Source organism: Oryx dammah, unplaced genomic scaffold, assembly GCF_014754425.2.
Source record: "Oryx dammah isolate SB20612 unplaced genomic scaffold, SCBI_Odam_1.1 HiC_scaffold_17, whole genome shotgun sequence".
Classification (NCBI taxonomy): domain Eukaryota; kingdom Metazoa; phylum Chordata; class Mammalia; order Artiodactyla; family Bovidae; genus Oryx; species Oryx dammah.
Window position 1 is genome coordinate 33,471,335 of NW_024070201.1, and position 24,397 is coordinate 33,495,731.

The following is a 24,397-nucleotide window of genomic DNA, read 5'->3' on the forward strand; positions in this document are numbered from 1 at the left end:
CATCCATTCGATGCCTAGTCTGCATTTTCTGTCTCTGAAGTTAACTTGTTTTTTTAAGTTACTGTGTCTGAGTTTTTTTTTTTTTTTTTTTTTTTTGACTGGCACTGGTCTTGTTGTGGCATACAGGCTCTGAAGTTGTGGCATGTGAGCTCTAGCTTCAGCGTGTGGGCTTAGGTGTTCTGAGGAGGCATGTGGTAGCTTAGTATCCTGACCAGGGATTGAACCCACATTCTCTGCATTAGAAGGCAGATTCTTGACTGCTGGCCCACCAGAAAAGTCCCTGAGGTTCACTTTAAAATGTAAAGAGGTGTACCTGTTCCCTCGCAGGGCTAAAGGGAGAATGAATCAAATAGTGCTTAAGAAGCCTTTTGAACCTCCCAGGAAACAGGCGGTAGTAGAGACAGGCTCACGTGGTGATATGATGGTGGAGGCCTGGGCCCAGGAGAAGAGCTGGACTAAAGGATCTGGCTGTGCCCACACATGGGGCTTGGGGTCAGGAGAAGGACAGGGCCTCCTGCTGGGTTCTGTCTTCCACAGCAGAACTGGGGAGAACCCTGGCCCCCACACCCCAGTTCCTGAGCATTCTGAACATGCAGGCCCCCTCGACCAGCTCTTTGACCTCCCCCTGGAGAGGAAACCAGGCTGACCGCTCTGTCTCTACCCCAGTTTGACGGCCTGCCCCTGGAGGAGGAGGTGCTAGAGGGCGATGGGTCTCTGGAGAAGGAGCTCGCCATCGACAACATCATCGGGGAGAAGATTGAGATCATCGCGCCCGTGAACTCCCCTTCGCTGGACTTCAACGACAACGAGGACATCCCCACTGAGCTCAGTGACTCTTCCGACACCCACGATGAAGGTGGGCGTCCACAGTGGGGGCAGAGTGGCCCTTCCTCTCTCCAGACGTTTTGAAGGCTTGACAGATGTTCCCTTAATGGAGACGGGAGTCAGTCTGACTTCCCGGCGGAAGGGTGGGTGGGTAATAGAGCTCTTTTTTAAAAAAGATACTCTTGTTATTAGCAAATATCCCTTTTTTGGGGTACTCACTGTAGGATCCTTGTCGTTTCATAGTTGTCTGTCTTTGCTTTGTCTGTCTGGGTAATGCTTTATCCTGCCATTTAGTCTTGTCATTGCATGTTGGCACTGGCTTTCCTGCAGCTCTGCCCATCAGTGTTTATGCCACCAGCAAAGTACCAGCCCCTGGAAATTGATGGTTGTTGTTTAGTCACTAAGTCGTGTCCGACCAACAAAGAGATGGAAAAGAAGTAGCTGTGACCCCAGAGCTTGTTTTCCTAGAGACTAAGAATAGAAAGCGTTCAAACAGGAAGAGCTGATCAACCATAGGAGCTGACTGTGGGATTTAGTGGCAGCCTTGAAAAAAGCACTCTCAGTGGAGAAAGTTAGTCACTCAGTCATGACCGACTCTTTTGCAACCCCATGGACTGTAGCCCCCCAGACTCCTCTGTCCGTGGGATTTCCTAGGCAAGAATACTGGAGTGGGTTGCCATTTCCTACTCCAGGGGATCTTCCGGACCCAGGGATCAAACCGTCACCTCGTGCATTGGCAGGCGGATTCTTTACCACCTGAACCACCAGGGAAGCCCCTGGAAAATAGTTAGGTTTTAATAGACACTTGCTTTGACTCCAGCATGAGGGTTTCAGACCTAGGCTGTTGCTGTCAGATATACTGTGGAGACGGTGCTTCTCTGACATTTCTAAGTAGGTGGCTTCTTACTTCCCTCCGACAGAGGGTTGGCCTCTCACCCTTGCCCAGGAACATGCTGCCTCTTACATTCCAGGGCGAGAGGCCAGATGCTCAATGTTCATGAGTGTGGCTGACGAGCACTGTGAGTTGGTGGTGGGGTTGGACTTGTGAGGCTGGGCCAGCAGTGCCCACTTCTCCATCTGGACAGTCTCTCCTGTGAGTCACCTATAGCAGTGTCTCACCTGCGGTTGGTTTGCCACGGCCGTCTAGGGCTACACAGGTAGTCTCTGTGTGATAACTAGGGTGCCGCTCTTGTAAACTGAGAAGGGAGTGTCTCTCCCAACTGTGCTCCACAGTCCTGATCCTGCACAGTCGTGGGCATGGACCCTCCAGGATGCCCTGGCCTTCTCAGGGTCAGAGGGATGTCAGAAATGTCAGCGTCCTGCTTGAGATCAGACTCCAGCCCTTGCGGGTGCTTCGATCAGGGCCTGGGCGGTGCTGAGGGCTCAGGAGGAGTGCTGAGGTTTGAGCAACTCTCCTGTACTCTGAGGGACTTCTTGCATGGCTCAGCGGTAGAGAATCCACCTGCCTATGCAGGATACATGGGTTCGATCCCTGGGTCAGGAAGATCCCATGGGAAGGAAATGGCAACCTACTCCAGTATTCTTGCTTGGAAAGTCCCATGGACAGAGGAGCCTGGCTGGCTATAGTCTATATATACATGGGATTGCAGAGTCGGACATGCCTGAGCAACTGAGCGTGCACACACCTGTACTCTGAAGCTTCCTTCCTGTAGAAAATTAAATTTATTGAAGTCATGGGGATAGAGGCAGCTTTATGGAAGGAGAGCAGACCTTACACATCACAGATCACCGCCCCGTAGTCCAGCCTAGAAGCTTTTATATAAACAGACTCATAAGCGTCCCTGGACACACCTGTGCCCTGGGCTGCGATGACATTTGCTGTCACTTGTGGTTTAACATACAGACAGTTGATAACTGATCTTCTGGATTCCGTCCGGCAGGCCCAAGGAGTAGTCATTTATTGTTTAAACTTTAGTGTAAAAGACCACTTTAATTTGGAAGGCTGAAAGTGTAAGGGCAAACGGATTCACGAGCTCTTTGTAAAGGTTAAGTGAATGGGATGCAACTAGAGTCCCATTGGACCAGTCCCATTGGCATCCAGTGCACGTGCCAGCCGAGGAATGAGGCCAGTTGACACGAAGCCACAGTGGAGGCCAGGGCTCCCCCACCCCACCCGAGGCCTCCTTTGAGCCTTGGCAGCCATTCCCATATTAGCTACAGAGACATAAGTGCCCTGGGGGTGTCCCTGGGGTGTCCCTCACCTTCCCTGCCCACCCTCCTCATCCTCTCTGTGCAGGGGAGGTCCAGGCCTTCTACGAGGACTTGAGTGGCCGGCAGTACGTGAACGAAGTCTTCAACTTCAGCGTGGACAAGCTCTATGACCTCCTGTTCACCGACTCACCCTTCCAGCGGGACTTCATGGAGCAGCGACGCTTCTCAGGTCCGTGCCCCTCCCCAGGCTGGTGCCTCCCACCCCTTCCCGCTCTGTCTGCTCTGCTTTCCTCTCCACCCCTCCGATGCACCCTCCTTTTCCCAGCCACCTGGCCCAGGGCGCTCCCTCCCTGGCTGCACGTGGTTCTGGCGCTCCCCGGGGCCCTGCCAGCTGCTCCTCCCCACGCCACTGTGGCTGTACTTGTCCTCTGCAGCCGGACCTTCAGTGCTGGCCCCCCCAAAGGCTCAGCAGCAAACAGGACTCCCAGGGCTCAACATCTAGTCGAGAGCAGCAGCTGCCATGTCCTGGTTGGCACATGCCGCCCACCAGGCTCGTGACCCTGTCTTGTCTCATTCAATCCTCCAGTCTGCCCTGGGTGCTGGTATTGTGGTCCCCATGATACCAAGGAGGGAAGTGGATCTCAGACCCCTGTTACCTGCCTAAGATCATGCAGCTAAGAAGGGGCCCGGATGGGATTCAAACCTCGGGCTCTCAGAGTCAGTGCTTTTGCACTGGATGCTCCTTGCTCCTGCCCTGCAACTCCCCGGGGACCAGTAAGGCTGCTCAGCGTCCAAGCCGCGGAGGAGCCCTTGGGCACCAGCGTAGCCCTCTGCCAGGAGGAGGGGCGTGCCGAGGGCAACGAGAGGTCGCATCTCAGAGGAGAGGGCTTCTTCCCGAGGATCCCAGGCCCCCATCACAGTAGCTCCAGTGTTGCCAGCACCCCTGTAGGTGGCCCCCAGGACCTCCTGCCCTAGTCCAGAACAATCCGCATTCCGGAGCCTGTGTAGGTCCTCGGCCAGTCTACAATGAGCCTCTTTCTGCTCGGACGCCCCTTCCTCTCAGCCTCCTCCCCGAGCCCTTTGACTTCCTTTGGGGGGGCCAGTTGGCAACCAGTGCACCCGAGAGAAGGTCACTGGACGGGGCCACTCAGAGGTGGGGACAGCAGGCCTTTTTCCTTCCCTCATCCCCTGGCTCCCCTCTCCCTCAGATATCATCTTCCATCCGTGGAAGAAGGAAGAGAATGGAAACCAGAGCCGAGTGATCCTTTACACTATCACCCTTACCAACCCTCTGGCTCCCAAAACTGCCACCGTCAGGGAGACACAGGTGAGCTGAGGTCAGGCGGGGACGGCCTCTGTTCTGCTGTAAATGATTCAGGAGAGAGATGTCAGGGTGAATATCTGGGCATGAGTGATGGTCAGCCTGAAACAGTGCTTAGATGCTGCGTTTCCCTCGGTTCTGGCTCCCTGCTCAGAAGTCAGGAGCGGGCTGGGGGAGGTCGTCGGGAAGGAGGGGTTTCTCCCAACTTGCTCCTCTTCAGCCTCGTCCCCCGCCCTTTCTTCCCTGAAGACCATGTACAAGGCGAGCCAGGAGAGCGAGTGCTATGTGATCGACGCCGAGGTCCTCACGCACGACGTGCCATATCACGACTACTTCTACACCATCAACCGCTACACGCTCACCCGCGTGGCCCGCAACAAGAGTCGACTCAGGTGCTGTCTCTGCAGACGGGGAGGTTCAGAGCAAGTCCCTGGTGTTCTGGGGGACCCTGCATCAGACAGCACTGATGTGCTCCTGAGGAGGAGGAGGAGGGAGGCGGGGGGTGTTGGCTGTGGGCTCATTCTTTATTCCGTCTTTTCTCTGAATACTTCAAGACCCACCCCACACCCTCCCCGCAACCTGACAGCTCCTACTTCTCCACCATATGTTTCCCTCTGTGTATCTCTGTCTCTTTTGTTTTAAAATATTTATTTGGCTGCACCAGGCCTTAGTTGCAGCATGCTCCATCATTAGTTGTGGCAGGCAAGATCTTTTCTTAGATGCAGCATGTGGGATCTAGTTCCCTGACCAGGGATCAAACCCGGGCCCCTGCCCTGAGAGGGAGGAGTCTTGGCCACTGGACCACCAGGGAAGTCTCTGTGTCTCTCGTTACTACAGTATCAGAGCCACTGCTATTTAGTGATTGTCTGCAGTTCATAAGTCTTGTGTAGTTACTTCACCTTCATGAACTGGATTCTTTGGAGTAACCCAAGGAGGTGAGTTTGTCCTCACTTTTCAGGTAGGAAAACTGAGGGGCATTACAAGATGAGTGACTTTTCCAAGAGTCACAAGCACTGAAACCCAGGTCTTAGAGAAGCGAATCTCTGCCCTTCCTGTCCTGCTGAATGCTGGGCACATTGCGAGTTTCCAGGCATCTTCCTGATGGCAGCGGCTCCAGCTGTCCAGGCCAGCAGGAGCCCACCCATCACTCTATTCCCAGCACCCAGGATGGGGCCTGCACACAGCGGAGTTAGTAAGTGTTGATTGAGTGATTAGTCCGATGCTGTTTATGGCTGTCCAGGGCACTGTGATGTGCGTTTTGAGGATGGAAGAAATTTAGACTCTGACATTTCAAGAAGCTTGTAGTTAGATTGAAAAGCCAAGGCACACACCCATCTGAGAATAACTGGGTCGTGTACCTGTATCTTAAACCAAAATCTTTTACAGAGCAGAAATTCATTCGTGTCATTCAAATAGAATAGGAATTTGATAAAAGGTTGCAGAGGGGTCTTTGGGGAGTCAGGAAGATCAAATGAATACCCACACTTTGGAAAAGGGTCTGAATCTTTCTCGTCTTCTTATTTAAAAAAAAATTCTTTTTGGCTTCTGTGAGAGCAACCCCTCCCATCCCACTCTTTTTCCTCTTTCTCTTCTCCCTCCCCGCTCCCTTCTTTCTCCCTCCCTTCTTCCTTTTTTTCCTCCCTCTCCTGCCCTCTCCCTTCTTTCACCTCCCTCCAGCCCCTCTCTTCCTCTCCTGCAGGGTCTGTGTTCCTTGCTTCCAGATTCCTTGGCAGGGGTGGTGGGGGGGCGGTCTTCCAGCTGGATGTCCTTTCTGCCCAGCTCCCTTAGAGGTAGCTGCTTGTCCAGCTAGACCCCCACAGAGCCCACCCTTAGTCCAGGAAATGGTTGCTGGGAGTGGGGTGAGGGGCCATGGGCAAGCGCACATCAGACTGGGGTGGGGTCCCTTCTTCCTCGTGAGGGCAGAGCCGGCAGTCTTGGACGTGGGGAGCGTCGGGAGTAAAAGTGAACCTTCAGGAGAGCAGAGCAGCGGGCGAGCAGGAGCAGAAGGAGCTGATGCTGCAGGAGACCAGGCAGTGAGAGGCCCACGGGCAGAGCAGGAGCTGGCAAAGTGCTGGGGAGGTGGAAAGGCAGGAGGCAGGTGGTAGCCAGTGAAACTCTTAACAGTGGAAGCTATGAAGCCCAAGACTCTGCCTTGGGCTCGAAGTCTCTGGAGACAGAGAGAAGGGCCCTGGGCCCTCCCAGGAGGAGGCCCTGTGGTGTCACGAGTGTGCTCTGAGCTGGGAGTCAGGGCTCTTCATGTTAGTCTTTGGTCCGCTTACAAATTCTCAGACTCAGTTTTCCCATCCCTAAAATGAGGATAACCCCACTAGCTTCACTTGCCTCCCGGGGTGCCCAGGGAAATCACATGATGTCATGGATGCAAACCTGTAAAGGGCAGCATGAGGCTGCTTTGACCTGAAACCTGAAGTTTCCTGTTCCAGCAGAGGAGGGTCCACCCAGGAAAGGGCTGATCTTGGTCCTGGCTTCTTCCTCAGGGTCTCCACGGAGCTGCGCTATCGGAAACAGCCCTGGGGGCTGGTGAAAACGTTCATCGAGAAGAACTTCTGGAGTGGACTGGAGGACTACTTCCGCCACCTGGGTGAGCGCCTGCCGATGCTGCTGGGTGAACCGACCCTCTGTCCCCGTTCAGGCAGGGGAGGGGGCCTGGGGCACAGGGAAAGACGGAGGAGGTGAGGGGGGCTTCACGGGGTCCCTGAGTCTGCCCAGAAACGGGTCCGTGTATATGAACGTGTGCACGTTCAGGAGACTCTGACTGCGGCCTTTATGAGGTTGTGATCATGATGGGTGGGCTTTCCTGGTGGCTCAGTGGTAAAGAATCTGCCTGCCAATGTAGGAGACGTGGGTTTGATCCCTTGGTCAGGAAGATTCCCTGGAGGAGAAGCCACTTTGGTATTCTTGCCTGGGAAATCCCATGGACAAAGGAGCCTGAAGGGCTGTAGTCCATGGGGTCACCAAAGAGTCGCACACAACTTAGCAACTAAACCACAATTGAAAGGATCCGTGACCCCCCAGAATGAGCCTGAGATCTAGATACACGTTATGAGAAGGAAATAGCCATTGAAGGCAGCCACTGGGAAATGTGACGTGCCCTGGGTTGCATATGTGAGGGTGTACGTTGGAAGCCTTTGTCTACACACTGTTGAACGATCCAGAAGAGGGCTTTGGGCTGGGCTGGGTCCCAGGATAACTTTATAGGGCTCAGGAGTATCCCTGAGGGACCCCCGCCCTCCAGGCAACAGCCCAGAGTCCGGTATGGGAACATGGTACTATTAGAGGGCATTCAGCTAGGAGTGGATAGAGCTGCTCCAGAGGTCAGTATGTTAGGTTGGAGGCAAGGGCACGTGGCCTCTTACGTGGTCTTTTGGCCCCGACAGAGAGTGAGCTGACCAAAACAGAGAGCACCTACTTGGCGGAGATGCACAGACAGTCTCCTAAAGAGAAGGCCAGCAAGCCCCCGACGGTGCGGAGGAGAAAACGGCCCCATGCCCACCTGCGGGTGCCACACCTGGAGGAGGTGATGAGCCCCGTCACCACGCCCACGGATGAGGACGTGGGCCACAGGATCAAACATGTGGCAGGTGCGTGCCAGGTGGGGGCAGGGTGGATGTCTCGGGGCTGTGGGCAGAGCTCCCTGCCTGTACCAGGCACACAGGCACACTCACCTTGCAGCCTGGGATAGACTGGGTGTGACTGGCTCTCGACTCATAAAGTCTGAGGCTCTGGATGCTGTACTGCAGTGGTCTTCAACCTTTTTGGCACTAGGGACCGGTTTCATGGAAGACAATTTTTCCATGGACTGGGGTGCAGGGCGGGGTGGCTTCAGAATGATTCAAGCTCATTACATTTATTGTGCACTTTATTTCTACTATTATTACATCAGCTCCATCTCAGAACATCAGGCATTAGATCTCAGAGGTTCAGGACCCCTGCTCTACTATTTCCTTTTGCCCTTAAGCTCCCCAGCCCCTACTGTACCCCTTATATGCTCTGTTGAACAGAAAGTGTCTTTGAGTTTTTGCCTCTGTGTTCCCTGAGCTCCATAGCTCCCTGCATGAGCTTGAGCCTGAAGCTTCCGCATTCTCAGGAAAGGCTCCTGGAGAAGCTGAAGCTCAGACCCGTGTTACCTCGTAACAGGTCATGGGGTCCAAGGTGGCCCCCTCCTCGGTGTGTCTCCCTCGTCCCATGGAGCTGTTCACACTCTCCTGTCTTTGCTCAGTCGTGGAAACCTGCAGCAGGGGTTTTTCAGACTATGCTCTGCTCCTCCCTCCCCGGATATTGGGGTGTTGATCACAGCAGGTTGAGGTGGGGGAGGAGGGGGGTGTCAGCCTTCCACGTACTTCGACAGGCTTTAGCCGGAGCACTCCCATCTTATTTGTGTGTTTTACATACAGGACTTCTGACTAACTTCTCATTTGAATAAACTGACCCTCAGTGTTCACGTGACTTTCTCAGCATCACGTGGCCGGTTAGGGATAAAGCCAGCGCTGAAACCTGCCTCTGGCCCAGCCCAGTGCTATTTGCCTCCTACGGCTGCAGGCCTCTTTGTCCTACATCTGCAGGTCCCAGCTACAGGGGTCGGGGGGTTTTCTCATCCCTTCAGTCACTTCCCTTCTAGTTTCAGAGGGCAGAGGGCTATCCATGAAGCATGTGGTTTCTGAGACAGCAGCATCACAGACAGCTCTGTGCAGGACCGGCCTCGTGTCAGCTGGTGGTGGGCTCATGGGCTGCGTGATGATGGCCTCTTCCTTCTCCCCACAGGTTCCACACAGACGCGGCACATCCCCGAGGACAGCCCCAACGGTTTCCACCTGCAGAGCGTGTCCAAGCTGCTGCTGGTTATCAGCTGTGTGTAAGGGACTCCGGCTCTCCCCCAGCCCTGCCCCCGCCCCTTCCTTTCTCGCCTGCCGCCTCCTCCCCATCTGTCTTCCTCAGGCGTCCAGACAGCCTCGCTGCTGCCCCGGTTCTTGCTTGCTCCTCTAGTCTCTCTCTAGATCAGTTGCTCTGTCTGTCACTCCTTGCCTCTTTGCTGCTTTTTTCTGTTTCATTCAGTGCTTTACTGTGTGCTAGGCCTTTAGGACTCAGAAGAAAATGCTGCATACAGCATCCGTGATGGGAACTCAATTTCAAGTGGGTTAGACGGGCAGAAATTGATGGTTACTGCAGTGTTGGATCGGAGAAGGGGTTGGCAGCCCACTCCAGTGCTCTTGCCTGGAAAATCCCATGGACGGAGGAGCCTGGTGGGCTGCAGTCCATGGGGTTGTGAAGAGTCAACACACTGAGCGACTTCACTTTCACTTTTCACTTTCATGCATTGGAGAAGGAAATGGCAACCCACTCCAGTGTTCTTGCCTGGAGAATCCCAGGGACGGGGGAGCCTGGTGGGCTGCCGTCTATGGGGTCGCACAGAGTCGGACACGACTGAAGTGACTTAGCAGCAGCAGTGTTGGATAAATGCTAATACAGAGATGCTACAGACGTTTTAGGAGCCCACTCTTTTGTTTGCGACTGGTGTTCTGGGTGTCTGCTCTGTGCTGGGCATTGGGACTGTGCACTTACGGGCCCACCCTTGACTGGGCGGCCAGACAAAGTCCAGGACTTTGGAGTCCAGGAAAAGTTCGTGCTTATTTTATTGTAAGTAATGTATACTTATTGCCATAAGCTATAAAACTGTGGGCTCAGTAACTTGCACAGGAAGTTCATTGAGAGAAGGGAGGATGTAAGGTGGGAGGGCTTCCCTGGTGGCTCAGATGGTAGAGAATCTGCCTGCAGTGCAGGAGACCTGGGTTTGATTCCTGAGTAGGGAAGATCCCCTGGAGAAGGGAGTGGCTACCCACTCCTGGGAAATCCATGGAGAGAGGAGCCTGGCTGGTTATAGTCCATTGGGTTGCAAAGAGTTGGACACGACTGAGTAACTAACACACACAAAGTGGGAGGACATAGCTCTCTGACGTGTAAGCCCAGAGGCTGCTGTAAGGACTTTCATACACCTTGGGCAGGAGCAGCTCAGACAGCGAAGTGCTGACCGCTCCTCCGCTTGGTTGGGCCACTGCCTGACAGCCTGGCCCTTCCTGCCTGGGGCTGTGCTGGGGGATGTGGGGGCATAGCTGAGGGAGTTGGGGACTCAGGAGCTGCCCAGATGCTGCCCTCTCAGGGGTGCACCAGGCACTAGACCGTCCGTAGCTCTGTCCTGCTCTGTGACGCCCACCCCACGCCCCAGCCTTCATGCCTTCACTGAGGCATTTTCAGAAACACAGAAGCAAGCACACAGCTCTGCCCACAGGAAACTAGGAAAGAAGTCCTGGACTGACACAGTTGGATTTTCACTTAAAAAAAAAAATCACCCTGATGGCAGCATTGTGTATAGAATAGACAAGAACAGGCAGGAGGCGGGGAGGCCAGTGGAGCAGATGGCAGTGATTTCAGCGGGAGGGGCTGGTCGGGCTGAGATGAGGGCTGGGGGCTGGGAGGGCCCAGAGGTTAAGGTTTGTGGCACCTGGTTACGTAGCTAAAGATGAGGACTCTGAGGTCCACATGCCCATGAGGGTTGTGTCATGGACAGAAAGCTGGAACCTAGTGAAAAGATGTTGCGGGAGATGCTGTCCCCAGTGTTTCTGAGGTTGTCCAAATGGACGTGACAGGTAGATAGCTGTCAGTGTGGACCCGGAGCTTAGAGGGGGAGTTTAGACTGCAGTTGCGGATTCATTTGTCAGTAGCATCAGAGCCATGGTGTGCATGAGATCATCATGGCGGCGAGTATGGAGCATGAGAGGGGAGATGGGCTGAGGACAGGCCGGGGACCAGGTGGCAAGAGGGGGCCTGTGAGTGTCAGGAGGCGGGGCGCTCTTGTTCACCGCACCTAAATACGTAACATAAAAATAGATGCAAGTCTTCTGACTATGACTATGGCATAAGCAGCCCACATATTTTTATAAAACTAAATACAAAGACAACTGTAAGACCAGTGAAAATCCATCTTCAGCAGCAGCATGTTAATGTCATTCCTACCACTGTCAAAACGGAATCTCTGATGTTGGGTTTGCTTAACAGAAAACTCTAACCTTGCGTTAGCTCTGTTTCAGCTCTTTCTGTGTTTTGTTGTAAGTAGGGAAGATCAGGTGGCCTGAGTAACTTGTATAGTGGATTAAGTCACGTTGGAGCTCTGATAGTTTAGGATATTCAGACCTCATCTTTCAACCCTAGAGTGTCCGGGCAGTGGGTCTGCTCCCAGCGTGCAAGTGGAACCTTTGAGAACAATGCAGGGTGTCTGTCTAAGTGGCCCGTGCCACCGTAAGCCTGCCCTGTGGCCATCCAGCCCTTGCATCTTTTCTCTGTTTAGACCACCCTCAGGCCTCACTTGAGCCACATCAAGGGGTGTCCCTTGGCCTCCGCTGAGCACAGACTAAACTGTAAGCACAATCCCAAAGGCAGGTGTTGCAGTGGTTGCAGGGCACCTTGAAGAGATGGCTTTCAGAAGATCCAGGTGTCTGGTGCAATTAAAGGTGGTATCGTTGAGATTCAGTACATCATTTAGAAGTCCTTGTAGAGAGCTCAGAGAGCCCCAAGAACACAGCTGAGTAGCCCCAGGGATTTGTAGCCGCCCCTTTAAGGAAGACAGCCTTCCAGAGTGCTGGAAGCCGGGGTGAGAAACACAGAAACACATGCCACATGTATCACACATATTGAAAGGTCAGAGATGTGGCAGATTTTCTTTTCTTTGTTGGTCTTTTTCCATCTATTTATCTTCCCATTTTTGTCATTCCTTTTCCTGTGTGTCTGGACCTCCTCCTTTAATGAAAGTAACCACACCCCTCGTGAGGGGTTTCACATACATCCCTTCCATGGGGGGCTTCACATACACCCACTCTGTGCACAGAGTCACCCCAGTAGAGTGGGTATTATTGGGAAACTTGATAGGAAGTTAAGAGGCTTCAAAGCCGGGAGCCAGGCTTTGTGCCCAGTTCTGCGTGTCTGCGTGTCTACGTCCTATCTGTCCCAGAGTCTTCATCTCTCCATTCCATGAACCTTGAGGCGCTGAGGCCGAGAGGAGAGAATTCTCAGGCCCTCGCTGACTCTCCATTCCCTATTGGGTCCGACTCCTGGTTATCCTCCCAGCTCCCGGTCTCCTCGTAGCTCCGGCCTATCCCTGGGAAGCCTCGGCTGGTCCCCGTGCAGGGCTCTGGCAGATGCATGGAGGAGCCAGGAGCTCTCAGGCAGCTATGCTAACACCTGGGCGGTGTCGGGGGTCAGAGCTGGGAACCCCCCTGAAATTCCTCCTGCGGTTCCGGTTGGTAGGAGAAACCTTGTCTCAGTTGATCTCCCTTGAGATACCAAAGGTCCACTTACAGTTGCCCCCATCCCTTCCTTGCTCACTGTCCTCATCTGCTGTTTTCTCTGCTCCTGGTGTTTCTTTCTCACTCTCTCTCTGGCTCGAGTTAAGCGCAGCCTCCCCTTCCCCACACGAGTCTGTTTCTAACCTCTGCCTCCTCCCCACTTTTCTTCCTTGCTCCCATTAGGATCTGTTTCAGGTACTGTCTGATCGCTTCTTTCACCCCCCCATCTCTTTTCCTCTCCATCCACCTCTCTTCCCCCAGCACCCGCTTCTGGGTGATTGTGTGTCTCTCCTTTCTGAGGCCTTCACCCCACACACCCCTCCACGGTCCTCCTGCTGTGCCCCAGCCCCTCCAGGTGAGAGTGCGTCTCTCTGTCTCTCTCCTGCCCCCACTTGCTGCATTCCTCTCCCCACCTCCCCCAGCTCACTTACTCATTCACTGCGATGCTTCAGGTGACCCAGTGGTCAAGGACGGTGGCCTCTGGGGTGGGGTGCATCCCTGCCTCTGAGAGGGAGGGTGCCCTCCTAGATTCCGTCTCATGGCTGCTGTTTCCACCCCCTGCCCCCCTCCCCCAATCTCCTCCTCAGTCTGGTGCTGCTGGTCATCCTCAACGTGATGCTCTTCTACAAACTCTGGATGCTGGAGTATACCACCCAGACCCTCACTGCCTGGCAGGGTCTCCGGCTCCAAGAAAGGTAACCCCAGCCTCTTCCTTTGCTCCCCTCCCTGCCCCTTGCTGTGTCCCAGCGCCTGCCTCTCTGGGACGGCCCTGCTGCCCTTGGTGGGGTGGGAGTGGGTAACCCTTGGGAATGAGTCCATGGGTGAGCTCTGACAGTTGTGCCTGTACTTTAGTCTGTTTCTGATTTGGGGCACAGGAGAACCTGCGAAGGACAGAGCACTCTGCTGTGGGGTCTGGGCGCACAGGACATAACTTCAGCTGCTGCGGTACCCCTTCTCCTACCCCACAGGTTACCCCAGTCCCAGACAGAGTGGGCCCAGCTCTTAGAGTCCCAGCAAAAGTACCACGACACTGAGCTCCAGAAATGGAGGGAGATCATCAAATCCTCGGTGATGCTTCTTGACCAGGTGAGACGCCCTGACCTGCCCTCCTTGCCCCAGGCTTCTAGACGCGGACCGTATTCCCTGCACTCTGCGAGGAGCACCATCTCCCTCCCCCAGTCCTCCTCCTCCATCCGATCTTCTCCAGGCCAGCCATGGTTCTCGTCTTAGAGCCATCCTTGAGTGAGCTGTTGGAAACACCCGGGTTCCCCAAAGTTACATCAGTGAAATAACACAGTGGATTTGCAAGAGGAAAAAACTATAGATTAGATGGAAGGAGAGCTTTTTTTTTTTTCTTGGTAAGCCACAGACATCTGACAGGTGTTTAAAGAGAGAGCTCCCTTTTTACTGAGATTTATCTTCCCAGAGGGCATGTCTTTCTAGTTCCTTTTGATGTGTTTCATCCGTCCTCCACCACCTCTTGCCCTCAAAACACAGACACAACACCCAGCAATTCAGGACATGGCTTCTCCTCAGAGGCTGTGCTGCGAGTCTGAAAAGAAGGTTGTACTGTGTCCTCTTTCTGTAACATCTTCTTCCTGCTTCTTCCTGCTATCTGAAAACTGAATGCATCTCTTTAAGAAAGTCCTCCTGGGGCGAAATCATTAATTCCATTTCATCAGACAGAGATGGGATCCTCCCCTTGCCACTAACTAGTGTTTTGACCTTAAGTAAAGGATTTTGTATCGGTAACCTTCCATTTCTTCATCTATAAGATGGAAATTGTAATCGTTGCTTCGTGAAATTGCTGTCACATTTGCTCTGATGGCACATAGGCAGTCATTAATATTAAATTTTCTTTCTCCTTCATGGTTTGGTCTCTTAGTTCTCAATTAAGGAGAGAGAATTTTAATTCAACTACCAGGATCCAGTTTAATGGGTTTAGCCTGTGCTCAGTTGTGTCTGACTCTTTGTGATCCCATGGACTGTAGCCCACCAGGCTCCTCTGTCCATGGACTCTTCCAGGCAAGTATACTGGGTTCCACAAGAACCCATGCCACTTCATTCTCCAGAGGATCTTCCCAATCCAGGGACTGAACCCGAGTCTTCTGCATTGGCAGGCAGATTCTTCACCACTGTGTCACCTGGGAAGCCCCAGTGGGTTTAAAGTATCACGTGTTAGAGCACTGGAGCCACATTTAAGGAGGGCTTTTTTTTTTTTTTTTAATCAAAAGAGGGTAGACAGCATAGCAAGGAGTCTGGAACTCTGGTGCATCAAGAAGACTGATAGAATTAAAGATGTGCTTAGGAATAGGGAAGACTGGGTGGGTGAGCAGAAGAGGACAGTCTCAGAGGTTGGGCTCTAACAGCTAGAAGAGTTAGACTGCTTGTGAACCTCCAGGGGACTGAACGAGGGCCAGAAGTTACAGGGCATCAAATTTTTGAGTCATCAACTAGAAGCAGACTCCTTATGGTTAGAGCAGTCCAGAAACGGAACGGGCTGCTTCGAAGGACTGTGATTCCATCTCTGAAAGTGCTCCCAGGGTGACGAGATGATGCGTGGGGTGAGGGACTTAGGGATTAAAGGGGCAGGGGCAGTTACTGGATGACCTGATCCTCTTCCAGCCATGGAATCCTGTTCAGGCAGGACTCCTTCAGGAGGAGCTTGGGGCCATCAGATCTGTAGCCTGGTAGACTCGACTCTATGGGCTTCCCTGGTGGTGCTAATGGTAAAGAACCTGCCTTCCAGTGAAGGAGACTTAAGAGATGCAGGTTCAATCCCTGGGTCAGGAAGATTCCCTGGAGGAGGAAATGGCAACCCACTCCAGTATTCTTGCCTGGAGAATCCTGTGGACAGAGGAGACTGGAGGGCTACCATCCACGGGCTCGCAGAGTCGGACACGAGCGACTTAGTATGTGTGCAGACTTGACTCTACAAGCATTAAGATTGGTGTTTTTGGAACTTCTCTGACGGTTCAGTGGTTAAGACTTCACCTTCAAATGCAGAGGCTATGGGTTCCATTCCTGATCAAGGAACAAAGATCACACATGCCTTGCGACCAAAAATCCAAAACATAGAACAGAAGCAACTCAATAAAGACTTTAAAAATGGCCCACATCAAAAAAATCTTTAAAAAAAAATCAGTGGTTTGTTCTGTTCCTCTCTTTTTTTCCCCTTTTTTTTAGCCACTCTTTGTGGCTTGCAGGATCTTAGTTCCCCAGCCAGGGATTGAACTTGGGTCCTGGCAGTAAAAGAACCAAATCCTAACCACTGGACCACCTGGGGATTCCCATCATTCCATTCCCTTTAAAAGAACATTAAGGAGCCCCTCATCCCTACTGAGCAGAGGATCCAGCAGAACTAAAGAGAAGAAAGTGGTGGATTAAGCAGAGAAATCAGAGGTTCTCAAAATCCTTAACTATTTACCCATGAAATGTTCTCTGTCCTGGGCTGTAACAAAGCAGCTTATCCAGATCCAGGGTTGAAACATGTTGTGTTGTGGTAGACCTCATTTTAGGGTTCTCTCGCTGGAATTGCCCCATGTAGACTCCATCCTGTGATGTGGGATGCGTGTGTTTCTTACAGGAGGTTAAGAAATTCAGTTAGGATTCCATTAATTCAGTGATATGGGTACAGCCAGGAGCCTTCCCAGCTCCCTGTGTGGCACTCATGGTGAATAAAGGAAGGATAGGACAGTTCAATCTCAACATGCCTGAAACAAAGGCATTAAAGATGACTGCAGTGCAGAACCCTAGGGAGCAGGGCACGAAAGGCCAGGACAGAGAGAGATGGCTGTGAGCCGCAGAGGGTTTGTGTGTGTTCTGGGCCTTCACAGTAGATGGGTGAAGGACCTCACTGGTGGTCCAGTGGTTAAGATTTTTCCTTTCAGCGCAGGGGGTACAGGGTTCGATCCCTGGTCAGGGAGGTAAGATCCTGCATGCCTCATGGCACAGAAACCAAGAAACAAAACAGAAGCAATATATATATATATTTATATTTACTTTTATTTAATTATTTGGCTGTGCTGGGTCTTAGTTGGGGCATGCGGGATCAAGTTCCCTGACCAGGGATCGAACCTGGGCTCCCTGCCTGGGGAGTGCGGAATCTTAGCCACTGGACAACCAGGGAAGTCCCCAGAAGCAATATTGTAACAAATTCAATAAGGACTTTAAAAGTGGTCCATTAAAAAAAAAAAAAAAAAAACTTTATAAAAAAAAATAGTAGATGCATAAGATTGATGGGTAAGAGAGAAGTGTTTGAGCTGGGGAGGAGGAACAGTGTGGCAACTGTTCCAGGGTAGGAGGGCAGTAGACTCGGGATCAGCGGAAAGCCAAGATGAGTGAGGAGAAGACCAAGCCAGCCGAGCCAGTGGCCTTGTATGCAGGTCCCGATAGCAGTGGAAACTTTGAGAGAATTCTTAATTTAGAGCAAAAACAGGTTGGGGGATGAAACTCAGTGACACAGCGACCCTTACCCTGGGGGTGCCCAGTGCTATTTAATAGATCAGCTGTCCTCCTTTGCCCTGAGACTGTGTCCCTGGAGAACCACCCTGTTTTAGGAGCCTGCCCCCTTCAGCTCCCTGGCGTGGCAGGGGACCTCCCATACTCAGGCACGGTGGGTGCTGCTGGCTGGAGAAGCCCATTTGAGGGCACAAACCTGGGCTGGGGTGCGCTTCCTTGTCTTACAGATGAAGGACTCACTCATCAATCTTCAGAATGGCATCAGGTCCCGGGACTACACGTCAGAAAGCGAAGAGCAGAGGAACCGGTACCACTGACAAGGCAGGAGCTGGGGAGTCTGCAGGAGGCCTGTGCAATACATGTACAGAGACCATATAAATATATATATAAATATATATATATACAGATATAAATATATATATTATATACAGATTTTAAAAAGAGCTAATGCCTATGTACCAGGGAGAAGGAGCAGGGCCACCCCTGCACTGGCCGGCAGAGCACCGAGGAGGGCAGGGACCGCCTCTCAGCACCGACCTCCCCCGAACCTTCTGCTCCCCATCCTGTCGTCCCCACCCTGTTCCTTGCTGACCACTCTCGGCTCTGAGAAGGGAGATGTCGAGCCAAAGTTATGCCTGTGAAGACCCTGGGGTCGCGAGAAGAGGTCTCAAGGCGGGCATTGCTTAAGGTGCTTCATTCCCGAATCCCCTTTTGGTTTGTTTCCAAAACAGAAGAGAATCTTTTCTTCCCTACCCTATGCTTCCCCCAAGATGTTCTCTTGGGAAAGAGGAAGCGTCCAGGGCAGGAGCCCAATCTAAGCTCCACTGTACAAGGCCGCCCCGTGTGCGTGGACCGCACACCACGAGTCCGGTGAAGGGGTCCCGCAGGCTGGCTGGGCAGGCGTCTCTGAAGGGTTTGGGCTTCGTGGCTGCAGGCTCCCAAGGGCTGGTGTTCTGATGAAGGGCACCCTCCCCCATTACCCCTGCACCTTCCTCTAACCTGCGTGGGGTGTGGACCCAGTAAGGGTGGGGGTCTCTTCCTTTCCCACCCCACCCCCTTCTCTCTGGTCTTTTCCCAGGCTGGATCTGGGTGAAGTGTCACTTTTTAGTGCCTAAAGCCCTATTTTTCCTCTGTGCCCTAAGAGCACATTGTTTATTAGTCAGGGTGGAATGTTTTTGATCTTGTTAAACTTCTCTTTTAGTGATTGTAAGCAAGTCAGGTCTGTGGCTCTAACCCCTTCCCTTTGAGCTGTCATTTGATTTCTAGGGTGAATCAGGGTGTTCTAGGACCTCCAGGGTTTGAGGAGATGAATGTATTAGCCGTGGATGGAATGGAGGGTCTCACCACAGAGCTCCTCTGAGTAGTGAGCACCAACATCCACGCACTTCCTGGCTGCCAGCATCATTTCCTCTCGGTGAGGAGCCAGCTTAGTCAAGGGAGATGACTATCTGAGATACTTTGCCCATGAAAGAAGACCTAAGCCTTGGAGGGAATGAATTTGGTCCCGGTGCATGGGTTTGGGCAGGAAAAAGCCAAACAAGTCTGCCCCACTGGGGGCTGTTCCAGACCCTGTTTCTCTGAGTTAGGAATGGAAGTTCTAGCAGGAGGAGCAAAGCCTTCACTGACCTCTGGCCCCAGAGAGGTATGAGATCACTAAGGAATAGGAAGAAGGCCATGGGTTAGGAAAGTGAGTCATCGAGGGCCTTTGGGGGCTGGCTTACAGAACCCATGATTCTTCTGACCTCATGAGGCCCTGCTGCACGTGCTTAGCATCCTTTATACCAACTGTTGTTTCTTCCTGTGATGACCCAAGGAATCCTGCCAGCCCCAGGCAGGGCTTATAGAGATTCTTATCAGGAAAGGATTATACCAATTTGGCAAGAGCTCTTCCAGATTTCTTTTTCTAGCAGACCTCTTCATGGAACAGGCAGAGGGAAGGGAGAGTTGAGCACTCACCTAGCCAAAAAGAAGAGCTATATTATATTCCCTTGGACTGGCCTGAGCATCCCACTTTGGCAATTAAAAAAAGTTTTTAACTTTTCATTCTGTCTGAAAAAGAGGTTCTTGTTATTGCCCTAAGGGTAGGAAGAGAAGACAGACAGATGCCGTAGCCAGGTAGGATGAGAAGGTTCCATGAGGGTCATCTGGAACTGATAGCCCTCATTTAGAAAAGGAGATACGAGGAAATGGAGTTGCATGGAATCCTTGTGAAGGGTACATGTGCCCACAGGCCAGGCGGTCGAGATCAGCCCTGACCAGGACTTTGAATGGGAGACCCAGATGAGCTTCAGAGCTTATGGGACCCAAGCCAAAGGAGAAGGAGGAGTGCAGGCTGCTAAGAACTTTCTTGTTGGAGTAGCTAGAAGTCAAAAGTATTCTCAGAAACTTTTGAAAGGACAAATGGTAAATTCTCTAATTTATTCCATGCATATTTATTTATTTAATTATTCAGTTATTAAAAGTAGTGTATTGGGACCTTCAGGGTGACTTGAAAAGGGCTATTTGCTGGCAATAAAGTGGTGGAGGTAGGCCTGACTCTGCGGGATTGTTTTACTTTGGCTTCAGCTCACAGGCCCCTCTCAGGCAGAAGCAGTGACAGGGAACTCTGCAAGGAACCCTCTGGATTTCTGGGGGTTTGGGCAGGAGACAGTGTACACATGGGAAGCGTCTCTTGGCTTGCCTCATTTCTAAGAATCTTGGATCATTTATAGGTATTTTCTCAAACCAGGAGAAAACCAACACCTCTGTTCACTCCCAGACAAAAGCTGTTCCCTTTTACTCAGTAACCTGTCAAAGAGAAGGGACCTCACCCTTGCGGATCTGTCTGGGAGTAAAACATGTAAATGACATGGTAACTCGTGGCTGGCAGCCTGGCTTGTAAGGGAGTGTTAAAACTGCCATTTCTTATGTTATTTCTCCCCGCCAGGGCTTTTTTTTTCCCTTTCCCACATAAGAACTCAGTCATACAGGAGTCTTTCTGCATCATGTAGTGAGACATGTGAGTGTTTGCACTTTCTGCAAAAGATTTTGCAGTTTCTAGACAGGTGAGAACAGTGGTAAGGTTTGCAGTCCACTCCCACTGACTGGGGGGGAATTGACGAGGCTGGTGTTGGCGAGGCCAGCCGTGTCTGTGACTCTCTGCTGCCCTATCCCCATCCTGGGACAAAGGGGTAACTTTGCAGAACAGTAGGATCAGCAGCTTGGAGCTCTCAGTAACGGCACTGGTCTGAGAGGATCAGGAGACCTGGGCCTGAGTCCTGGCCCCGCTGTTGGACAAGTCACACACACATACACACCCGCCTTCTAAGCTTCAAGGCCTGACCTAGACTCTCCTAAGGTCAGCTCTAGCTTTCACATGGTCTTGGAGGCTGGGTCAGAGGCTGGGTCAGAGCCTAGCCAGGCTGGGCTTTCTCAAACTTGGAAGGCGCCCTGGCAAGAGAAGACAGGCCTTCTGGACAAGAGCTTCTCTTGTGTTTGGGTGAGTCGTAGGGTAGTGTCTGGGTTCCCGGGAAATCCAGGGTAGTAAAACTTTATTCTAAGGGCTAAGAGGACTAGGGAGGTCCAATGAATGGGTGGGAGAGGGAGATGAGAGAGAGAGATCGAGCTTGCTGTGTTGTTCAGTGTTAACCTGAGAGGGTGTTTCTTCCTCTGTTGGCCTAGTCTTAGTTTCGGAGAGTTCCTTCCTTGGAACTTTTCTAAGCTGGGAAGAGGAGGAGGGTAGGAAGAAGGACACCATCTTGGACTAACCTTGTCTTCCATCCCTGGGCCATGAAGCCTTTCATTTGTCCATCCTTCTTTCTCTTTGCTAGAACAAAAGGTGGGGAGAAGTCATTCCTGATTCGACCACCTCTCTTTTGTCTCTAACCTCACTGGGGCTTGGATTAAGTATGGAGCTTTGGCTAAAATCCTTGGGTTGCCTTAGAACACTGACACTAAGAACCTGGGATTACCAGAAGGCAGAGGACCAAGAGACCTAGAGGAATGCTTTGGGAGAAGTGGATTCTCTTCATTGCCTTGTCCGTGACACAAGCTTGACCGTGTCCATAAGCTTGCAGGCAGCATCTCTAGGGTGAAATCTTAGAGGCGGGATTAGGGGAAGGATCTTTCTGGACTGTGTGGTCTCAGCAGGATCTTTCCTGTGCCCTCTATGCTTCATCTTTAGCTCTGCAGAGCGGCCAAGGCCAGCGCATCCTCCCAGGGCCCCCAGGAGAACTAGCACTCTCCTCTCTCCCCCCAGGTGGCAGGGCATCCCCTGACTGCACCCGCCCACTCCACTAGGAAGCTTGAGAACCTTTCTTCCTGACCCTCTCCTCCTCCATCCTTCGTCTCTAGGCAGTGGGACAATCACCCCATCCACCCCTTGCATCCTCTGCCCTCATCCCCCAACTTCCAGCAGGGCTGGCCCCGCTCCCCTCCACCTCTAGTTTTCTTCCAGAAGATGCAGTTTTGGGTCCGGGAGGAACATTTTTCTGAAAGGCCGTCATTTCACGCCCCTGCGTTCCTGATGTGGAGCAGGAACTTGCACATGGTGTAGAGAGCTCCCCCGCACCTCTCTGCCCACCTCGTTACCTCACTCCTGCTCCAGCCATGGCTGTGACGGGCCCAGCCAGCTCCCGGTTCCAATGTTCTGTGTGAAGCTCAGGGGTCTTGGGCATTGTTTTCTGTTGTGACTCGAGGCCCTCAGCAGGCCTGGGAGCCCAGATTGGAGCCTTGGCTGCTGGCGAGAAGCACCTTGCCTGCACGGAGTTTGGTGCCGGACGATGTACCCGACGTGTGAAGGCGTAAAGGACGTTGTCACTTCTGCCCCTCGGCCCTGCCTACTTCTCGCAACATGAGGAGACACTGCAGAAGCAAAACGGGGGCATCTGCTCCAGGCGGGAACAGCTGACTCCGCCTGGGGAGTAGGCCCTAGGCTGCGGTGCCGCAAGCCGAGATTGCTGAATAAAAGCAGCCGTCATTGCCAACAGTGTGTGGCTCCACATTTCTCTGTCCTGCACTCTAGGGCCAGACCACTCTCTGCATGGATGAGATCATCTTCCCAAACCCATGGTGCTTTCCCCCTGACTCAACCTGGACTCCAAGGTGGGGAGGGATGGGTCAGAGGCCACCGCGGCCCCTGGATAATCCTGACCTGGGGTGGAGTGGGGTGAGGCAGAGGGAGCAGCCCCCAACACCTGCACTGGGCCATACAAGGGAAGGAATGCAGGTTGATTGCAGTCGAATTCTCTGGCCATCTGCATTTGGATCTGTAACTTACTTTGCCTGGCGCTGTGCGCAAGGTCTGAAAACTTACTGCTAGTACCTAGAAACATTCAAGGCTTCCCGGTCCAATCTTAATGTAAAGTAGCTAGAGCCATGGAAGTACAGTATGAATTAAAAGAAAAAAATACTGAACTACGAATCGTTAATGGTGTGTGTGTTCATTGCTTGATTCATCGGTGCTTGTTGTCCCAGGTGTCACCAAAACCCTGGACGGCATCTGTTTGCAGATAAGCTCAGACAGGGGCTCCCAGCCTCTGGGATCTAACGCTTGATGATCTGAGGTGGAGCTGATGTAAAAATAGTAGATATAAAATGCACAATAAATGTAATGCACTTGAGTCATCCTGAAACCATCCCCACCCGGTCCATGGAAAAATCATCTTCAATGAAACTGATCCCTGGTGCCAAAAAGGTTGGGGACCACTTCACTCAGACACAGGTGCACTGCCAGCCACTCAGCATCTAAGACCTCCTTCCAAGAGGAGGGCGGCAGCCTCATGAAGTGGAATGGAGAAGAAGTCTGGGAATCAGCTCTGAGTCCAGATTGAAGCATCACTATTTATCAGGCTTGTTCTTGGGCCCCAACCGTTATTCCAAGCCTAAGTTTATTTTGAGAGAATATAAGATACATTGGTGTATATGTATGTGTGCTTCTTGGTATAGTGGCTAGTACTATACTAAGATAATTTTATATTGATTTCATTATTAATCAGTACTATTGTTATTACAGAAGCATATGATAGACTGAATACCAATGCTAATTTCTTGTGTAACTTCTCCTTTTGGGGGCCTTGGCCCTTCTAGGAAGATAGACATTGGCGGACAGCTTTACTTTCTTTCTTTATGTTAGATAACCTGGTAAGGGGGGCCCTCGTTTACTAGGTCTTCCTTTCTGGGAACCCCTCCACCACCTGGCAGGAAACTTGTGTGATATCATTCAGGTGAGAACAGACTCTTGGATTCCTGTGTATTTGGGCAGATAAGGAAGGAAGGGAAATGGGGAGATGATGCGTTTGATTCTAGACTATTAAATGTAGTTTGCATTCTCTGGGCTTGTATCCAGTGATTTTGAGTTCAAGAATTGATGCAGGCTGGGAGAGCAGGTAGAAGCTGGAATGTGTGTAGCAGACACAGTGAAGCAAAACCAAAGCAAGCCATGTTTAGAGACACTTTATTGACATGAACAAGGAGTTTACTGAAAAACACCACCAACAGGCATTAGGTTGTTGAAATCTTGAGTGGTCAGGAAGAACATTTCTAGAGTTCGGGGAAAGATTGGCTATGGAAAATGAAGAAAAAGCCACGCAAAGCTGATAACGTGGTAACAAGTTCCATCAGGTCCACGGCTGCACTAGTTTGCTGATGGTGTTTGATGCTGCTCCACAAACCTACAAGCACTCATCCTTCAGCGCCTCCCTCCCTGTCACACACACTGCCCGTCAGCCGCATCTTTTGCAAACAGGGAAGAAAAGAAGAGGACCAGCTTTGAGGCTTAGCTGGGCTATGATAGGGGTTAAGTCTGCTCTACAATTCAGACTTGCTTCAAGTGCTCATCTACTGGGTCCTACCGCAGACTCAAGGAAAAGGAGGGGCAGCTAGACATGAATCATCTACCACGGTGGAGTTTTAGACATTGGGAAAGGCCTGAGTGATGATTTAAAAAAAAAACTAAGAGCACAGGGCACACTCAGGGGCTCTCTTGGTACTCGATGCAGAGTGGGTGCTGAAATGCAGAATGAATGGACGATGGGCATAATGATGCCCCAGATACTATACCATCTGGATACGTTTGCAGTAACTAGGAGGATTCACAGGGTTAGGGGTTTTTCATTTACAAAAGGAGGGGCGAAGGCGGTGCTTTTTTATTTTTTCCTTTCCACTTAACTTGGGAAGGGATGTGTTAGTCGCTCAGTCATGTCTGACTCTGCGACCCCATGGTCTGTCAATGGAATTCTCTAGGCAAGAATACTGGAGTGGGTTCCCATTCTGTTCTCCAGGGGATCTT

The 24,397-nt window shown here is 51.9% G+C and overlaps 1 protein-coding gene across 4 annotated transcripts in view; it reads left to right on the forward strand.

The window, feature by feature from the left end:
- GRAMD1B (GRAM domain containing 1B) overlaps window positions 1-22,531 on the forward strand; it is a 186,336-nt gene extending 163,805 nt beyond the window's left edge. For all 4 annotated transcript variants that reach the window (XM_040258245.1, XM_040258247.1, XM_040258246.1 and 1 more), the window contains 10 exons: window positions 667-856; window positions 3,083-3,226; window positions 4,206-4,324; window positions 4,568-4,710; window positions 6,814-6,917; window positions 7,714-7,917; window positions 9,098-9,188; window positions 13,257-13,364; window positions 13,638-13,755; window positions 17,358-22,531. In XM_040258245.1, the coding sequence (XP_040114179.1) occupies window positions 667-856; window positions 3,083-3,226; window positions 4,206-4,324; window positions 4,568-4,710; window positions 6,814-6,917; window positions 7,714-7,917; window positions 9,098-9,188; window positions 13,257-13,364; window positions 13,638-13,755; window positions 17,358-17,447 (1,311 nt within the window). In that variant the 3' untranslated portion in view covers window positions 17,448-22,531. The remainder of the gene's footprint in view (window positions 1-666; window positions 857-3,082; window positions 3,227-4,205; window positions 4,325-4,567; window positions 4,711-6,813; window positions 6,918-7,713; window positions 7,918-9,097; window positions 9,189-13,256; window positions 13,365-13,637; window positions 13,756-17,357) is intronic.
- The last annotated feature ends 1,866 nt before the right edge of the window (window positions 22,532-24,397 follow it).